At 44.8% G+C, this 7,425-nt stretch overlaps 1 protein-coding gene across 1 annotated transcript; it reads left to right on the plus strand.

The window, feature by feature from the left end:
- Positions 1–318: 318 nt before the first annotated feature.
- LOC129849852 (E3 ubiquitin/ISG15 ligase TRIM25-like) lies at positions 319–2,754 on the plus strand. Its single transcript, XM_055916592.1, has 2 exons — positions 319–920; positions 2,304–2,754. The coding sequence occupies exons 1-2, from the start codon at positions 339–341 to the stop codon at positions 2,559–2,561; spliced, it is 840 nt and encodes a 279-aa protein (XP_055772567.1). The 5' UTR covers positions 319–338; the 3' UTR covers positions 2,562–2,754.
- Positions 2,755–7,425: the final 4,671 nt, after the last annotated feature.

Here is a 7,425-nt window from a genome sequence, read left to right on the forward strand (position 1 = left end):
TGGTAAGGAAAAATATGATGTATTTTGAAAATAAAAAATACTAACTAAATTGGAGTATAGTTCAGTTCAGTGTTGTTCAGTGTTCAGTTCAATTCAAAATGTCAAAATACTCAGAAGTAATTAAAAAATGTGTTTCAAATATATGTAACAGAAATAATAACCATCTCTGCCTACTACCCAACACTCTGTCATACTTCCTTATCAAAGAAACCACACCCCCTCTACATACAGACAACCCAGTCCAGTAGGAAGCCACTCCCTGTCCTCTGGTGTAGAGTTCAATGAAACAGAAAGTCATCTTTCACACCATTGCTTAACCAACAGGAGAGAGCACCAAAATGGCAGAGAATCAGGAACTGTTCTGTTGCTCAATCTGTCTGGATCTACTGAAGGATCCGGTGACTACTGCCTGTGGACACAGTTACTGTATGGGCTGTATTAAAGAAAGCTGGGATCAGGATCGCCTGAAAGGTGTGTACAGCTGTCCACAGTGCAGACAGACCTTTATCCCAAGGCCTGTTCTGAAGAGAAACATTGTGCTGGCTGAAGTGGTGGAGAAATTGAAGAAGACAGGACTCCAGGCTGCTCCCCCTCCTGCTCTGTGCTATGCTGGACCTGGAGATGTGGCGTGTGATTTCTGCACTGGGACCAGAAAGCAGAAAGCCCTCATGTCCTGTCTGGCGTGTCTGGCATCTTACTGTGAGACTCACCTCCAACCTCACTATGAATTTCCTGGTTTCAAGAAGCACAAGCTGGTCAAAGCCACCGCACAACTACAGGAGAAGATCTGCTCTCATCATGACAAACTGCTGGAGGTTTACTGTCGTACCGATCAGCAGTGTATCTGTTATCTGTGTACAATGGATGAACATAAAGGCCATGATACAGTGTCAGCTGCAGCAGAGAGGACTGAGAAACAGGTAAGACCAGAACAACTTGTTGGTGACTGTCTGATAAACAAACCTTTATTTAACTAGGCAAGTTGGTTAAGAACACATTCTTATTTACAATGACAGCCTACCAGGGAACAGCAGGTTAACTGTCTTGTTCAGTGGAGGAACAACAGATATTTACCTTGTCAGCTCGGGGATTCGATCCAGCAACCTTTCAGTTACTGTCCCAACGCTCTAACCACTAGGCTACCTGCCAAACCGATGACGGCCTACTACCGGCCTAACCCTAACTCAGACAATGCAGGGTGTGCCAGCAGCATACCACCCTGCATACCACTACTGGCTTGCTTCTGAAGCTAAGCAGGGTTGGTCCTGGTCAGGCCCTGGATGGGAGACCAGATGCTGCTGGAAGTGGTGTTGGAGGGCCAGTAGGAGGCACTCTTTCCTCTGGTCTAAAAAATATCCCAATGCCCCAGGGCAGTGATTGGGGACACTGCCCTGTGTAGGGTGCCATCTTTCGGATGGGACGTTAAACGGGTGTCCTGACTCTCTGAGGTCATTAAAGATCCCATGGCACTTATCGTAAGAGTAGGGGTGTTAACCCCGGTGTCCTGGCTAAATTCCCAATCTGGCCCTCAAACCATCATGGTCACCTAATAATCCCCAGTTTACAATTGGCTCATTCATCCCCCTCCTCTCCCCTGTAACTATTCCCCAGGTCGTTGCTGCAAATGAGAACGTGTTCTCAGTCAACTTACCTGGTAAAATAACGGTAAAAAAAAAAAAAAAAAAAAAAAAAAAAATGCTGGGCCACCCTATGGAATGCCCTATCACGGCCGGTTGTGATACAGCCTGGAATCAAACCAGGGTCTGAAGTGATGCTTCTAGCACTGAGATGCAGTGCCTTAGATCACTGTGCCACTCGGGAGAAATGATAACCCAGATTCTCCAAATGTATCACATTTTCTAAAGTCCAACACATTATCATTTGTTATCAAACATCCTATCAGCTCCCTGACTTGTGTTCTGTTAAAACTATAATAATTCACATCAAATTTCATGTTATTGGTCACAAATATTTAGCAGATGTTATTGAGGGTGTAGCGAAATGCTTGTGTTCCTAGCTCCAGCAGTAATATCTAACAATTCAAAGCAATAAACACAAATCTAAAGGTAAAAGATTCGAATTAAGAAATATTTCAATTTTAGATAGAGCTGTCGGAGTGGCATTGACTAAAATATAGTAGAATCACATACCAACATTCTAATATAATTTCACACAGTCACTATCTCAACATGTGAATCCCTATCTTCTATGGGCCCAATGTCACATGACACATGTCACATAGAAGATATTGATCTACTGGACTAATAAAGCTTGATAGCTCATTGAAGAGTGATTCACCACAGAGGCAGCTGGGGATGAGTCAGCAGAAGGTCCAGCAGAGATTCCAGGAGAGAGAGAAGGAGCTGAAGGACCTCCAACAGGATGTGGAGTCTCTCAAGGTGAGTATTGTTGACCAGAGGAGACACACCATTTCACTTCTCTCCTCCAATCAGAGAGAGGGAGAGGGGTCCCTATCCAATCCCACTGACCCCACTGTTGGGAACAGGCTGTCTGGACCCCTTTCAGAGAATAGACTGTTTAATGTAACTGACGGGATATGAACCCTGGTCTACCGTGGGAGAAACCAACATCTTGACCGTTACACCAAGAGGACATTCCCTATTGGACCGACACTGATTTAGAAGTAGCAGGCGGGGCTACCTCATCACATAACCATGAGTAACCATGACTGACTCATGTCCCCTATACATTAACATGGAGCTCTCTCTCTATTCAATTCAATTCAAACCGACTCATATTACAGTCATGTTGCAGCAGTTTGTACGAGGGAGACTCCAAGATGTGGGAAGTGTGCAGGAGGTCATGGGATAGAGGATTGTGTAGTTTCAGTGGATAAAGTTGTGTGTGTCGACTGTAGGGGCGTCCATGTTGCTGGGGATCAGAAGTGTCTGGTGAGAGAGAGGCAGGTTGAGGTGGCTAGAGTCAGAGTAGTGCAGAAGGTGTCGTATGCTGAGGCAGTGAAGAAAGTAGAGGAGGATGGGTCAAGGGTGATGGATCCTGAGAGGATCCCTGTGAGTAGTAGATCTGTGCAGCACAGAGGGAAAGGCCAACGAGTGATATATGCTTTAGTAAGGTTGGCTTCTTAGCGTTCATAGCAATGGTTATCCACTGTACCACAGAAATGGATTGTAAATCACAGACAATATATGTTGTGGTGGCAGCTGCAGAGAAGTATTTGGTCATACGAGATTTGACTTCAGAAGAGTTACAGGGTGTGTTGAGTGGTGGTGTCCCGTCCTCCCAGGTCGTTGGCATGGTGCAGGAGCAGATAGGGTCAAAGTAGTGGAATGGGGTAGTGGGTTTTTAACGATTGTAGGGTTGGTTGGAAGGGTGTTACTTAGTATTATCATAATTTCCCCTTTTCCCATTTTGTGTCACAAAGTAAAATAGATTCATATTATAGTCCAGTTGGGGGCGGTAATGCAACATATTGGATGCCAACCACCGTTAAACTCCAAAGAAGAAGAAACGTTATATTATGTCTATGTACAGTGTTGTAACGATGTCTCTCTCTCTCTCTCATTCCATCACTTTCGTGGTAGTTGGTTGTGTGGGTCTCTGGTTATGAATGGGGTGCTGAGAGAAAGTTGTTGATGGATATTTATAGAGCTCTGATCAGGACGACAACTGATTACAGATGTATAGTTTATGGAACAGCAGCAAAGACTTGTCTTCAGAAGCTGGACAGAATCCAGTATATAGCTTTAAGGATATGTATTGGTGCATTTAAATCAACATCTGTATGTGTCTAACTAGTGGAGGCAGGTGAGATGCCTTTGGATATATGGCGTAATACATTGTCATTAGCTTATTGGGTTGAAAGGCTGTGAGGTTGAGCATCCCACTGCTACTGTTCTAGATGACTGTTGGGAATATACTAGTAGACAAGGCAGTGGTTTTGGTTGGACAGTTGTGGGTATCAATGTCATTATGGAGAATTGAGAGAATGGGTGTAGTAGTGAGATTCTGCTGGGTCCCAGCACATTCAGGTGTGGAAGGAAATTAAATTGTAGACCAGTTATCTAAAAGAGCTTTGAAACAAGATATAATATATATATTAATGTTCCACTGGGTAGAGGTGAGGCCAAATGTAAGATCAGAGACATTTTGATAGATGTGTGGCAGAAGAGATGGGACTCTGAGCACAAGGGACGGCATTTATATGTCCTCTAAAGGTCAGTGGACCAAGGATCAAAGGTCAGATTAGGAAGGAAGAGGTGGTGTTTACTCGATTGTGTTTAGGACATTGTACATTGAACTGGTCCTTACATCTGGTTGGCAGCATGTGAATGGTTTGTGTCTGGAGGGTATGGTCAATGAAACGGTGGAGCATGTGTTGTTATATTGTTGTAAGGATGTTGAAGAGAGGGAAAGATTGAAGTGTAGGGTCATTGAGGTTGGACGGGGTTTGGGGGGTTTGGAAGGGATTTGGGGGATGGGGGAGGGTCTATTAGAAGTTAGTAGGACTCTTTTTTATTTTCTCTGAAGTTCTGAGTTAGGTAGGAGGATTTAGAGATGATGTAAACAGTGATTGAACACACTCCAGCACAGTAGGTGGCGCCATGCACCTTTAACGTTGGTTTACGGACCGCCATTATATCATAGAAGAAGAAGTTGGTCTCTGAGGGTTTTGTGGTTCCTGAGGAGGGCTACTATTCTTTTTTATTTTGGTTTTCAAGTATTTTCAGAATTTATTAAAGCGAAAGCTAAAGCTACCCTAAACAATTCAATATATCAGTCAATATATTTTCTCTGTGATTTGTTGTTTTCCCGTCAACCGTTCCATCGCATCTTAACCGTGTTACCGGGCGGGCACTAGGACCCAGGGGAGGCTGCTGCTGCAGAGGCTGCTGCACCGCTAGTGACGTCAGTCCTACTTGTAGCTCATTGTGGTCAACGTCAGCTGTGGCTCGAGACTGCTAGCTAACGGTTAACGGAGAGGAAAAGACTCTGACAGGACACATTCATGTAGATAGGCTATGATGGCAATTTGTGGTAAGTTACAATAGAGAGAGAGACTTTTCACTACTATAGACTTTAGTCATAATCAAAGCTTTGTTAACCAATACGTTTTTATGTGAGGCTGCCTGTGTAGAGAGTGGAGAGACTGGATAGGATTTCCATGGATAACATTAGCATAATGTTTTAGGTTAGAGAGTGGAGAGGAGGAGAGACTGGATAGGATTTCCATGGATAACATTAGCATAATGTTTTCTGTTAGAGAGAGGAGAGACTGGATAGGATTTCCATGGATAACATTAGCATAATGTTTTCTGTTAGAGAGTGGAGAGGAAGGAGAGACTGGATAGGAAGCAGAGTGAGATAGAGGAGGAAAGATACAGATATGATTACAGAGCCTGACAATTTATTATTCCAAACTATGTTTTTGAGATAAAATACTAAATGAGGCAAGCAATGGGAATCCGTTAAGCAAAGTATTTTATCTAATAGTGTACTATTTATTATTAAAGATTGGAGAAGGAAAAATGAAGGGAGTAAAAAGAGTGAAGCGAGGAGAGTGAGGAAGAGTGAGGTGGAAAGGTAATGAGAAGGAAGAAAGAAAGATCAGGAAGACGATTGGAGGAGAAGAACAAGTTGAGAGTAAAAAGAGTGACACAAGGAGAGTGAAGGAAAGCAGACAGAGGAGGTACAATGGCTCTTTCCAAGACACGGTAATGCCATTTTAATGACAATATGATGAGAGAATTTCCATTTATACGCTCAGGTCAAAAAAATCTGTAGCTCTCAAAAGAGCCTTTGCTTTGCTTAGTTTTCAGGAGTGTGCTGCCTGCCTTCAGAGGAGTCTGTCCGGGAATAATGAAAAGTTAAAAAGTTATTGCCACACTTTTTATATTTTAAATGTTTTATTTAACCAGGCAAGTCAGTTAAGAACAAATTCTTATTTTCAATGACGGCCTAGGAACAGTGGGTTAATTAACTACCTTGTTCAGGGGCAGAACGACAGATTTTTACCTTGTCAGCTCGGGCATTCGACCCAGCAACCTTTCGGTTACTGGCCCTACACTCTAACCACTAGGCTACCTGCCACCTCTACACTCTAACCACTAGGCTACCTGCCACCTCTACACTCTAACCACTAGGCTACCTGCCTCCTCTACACTCTAACCACTAGGCTACCTGCCACCTCTACACTCTAACCACTAGGCTACCTGCCAACTCTACACTCTAACCACTAGGCTACCTGCCACCTCTACACTCTAACCACTAGGCTACCTGCCAACTCTACACTCTAACCACTAGACTACCTGCCACCTCTACACTCTAACCACTAGGCTACCTGCCAGCTCTACACTCTAACCACTAGACCACCTGCCACCTCTACACTCTAACCACTAGACTACCTGCCACCTCTACGCTCTAACCACTAGACTACCTGCCACCTCTACACTCTAACCACTAGGCTACCTGCCACCTCTACACTCTAACCACTAGTCTACCTGTCACCTCTACACTCTAACCACTAGACTACCTGCCACCTCTACACTCTAACCACTAGACTACCTGCCACGTCTACACTCTAACCACTAGGCTACCTGCCACCTCTACACTCTAACCACTAGGCTACCTGCCACCTCTACACTCTAACCACTAGGCTACCTGCCACCTCTACACTCTAACCACTAGGCTACCTGCCACCTCTACACTCTAACCACTAGTCTACCTGCCACCTCTAGACTCTAACCACTAGACTACCTGCCACCTCTACACTATAACCACTAGGCTACCTGCCACCTCTACACTCTAACCACTAGGCTACCTGCCTCCTCTATACTCTAACCACTAGTCTACCTGCCACCTCTACACTCTAACCACTAGACTACCTGCCACCTCTACACTCTAACCACTAGACAACCTGCCACCTCTACACTCTAACCACTAGACTACCTGCCACCTCTATACTGTAACCACTAGTCTACCTGCCACCTCTACACTCTAACCACTAGACTACCTGCCACCTCTACACTCTAACCACTAGACTACCTGCCACCCCATCTAACCACTAGGCTACCTGCCACCTCTACACTCTAACCACTAGACTACCTGCCAACTCTACACTCTAACCACTAGGCTACCTGCCACCTCTACACTCTAACCACTAGGCTACCTGCCTCTACACTCTAACCACTAGACTACCTGCCAACTCTACACTCTAACCACTAGGCTACCTGCCACCTCTACACTCTAACCACTAGGCTACCTGCCTCTACACTCTAACCACTAGACTTCCTGCCACCTCTACACTCTAACCACTAGGCTACCTGCCTCTACACTCTAACCACTAGACTACCTGCCACCTCTACACTCTAACCACTAGGCTACCTGCCACCTCTACACTCTAACCACTAGGCTACCTGCCTCTACACTCTAACCACTAGACTACCT

Source organism: Salvelinus fontinalis, unplaced genomic scaffold (genome assembly GCF_029448725.1).
Source record: "Salvelinus fontinalis isolate EN_2023a unplaced genomic scaffold, ASM2944872v1 scaffold_1746, whole genome shotgun sequence".
NCBI lineage: Eukaryota > Metazoa > Chordata > Actinopteri > Salmoniformes > Salmonidae > Salvelinus > Salvelinus fontinalis.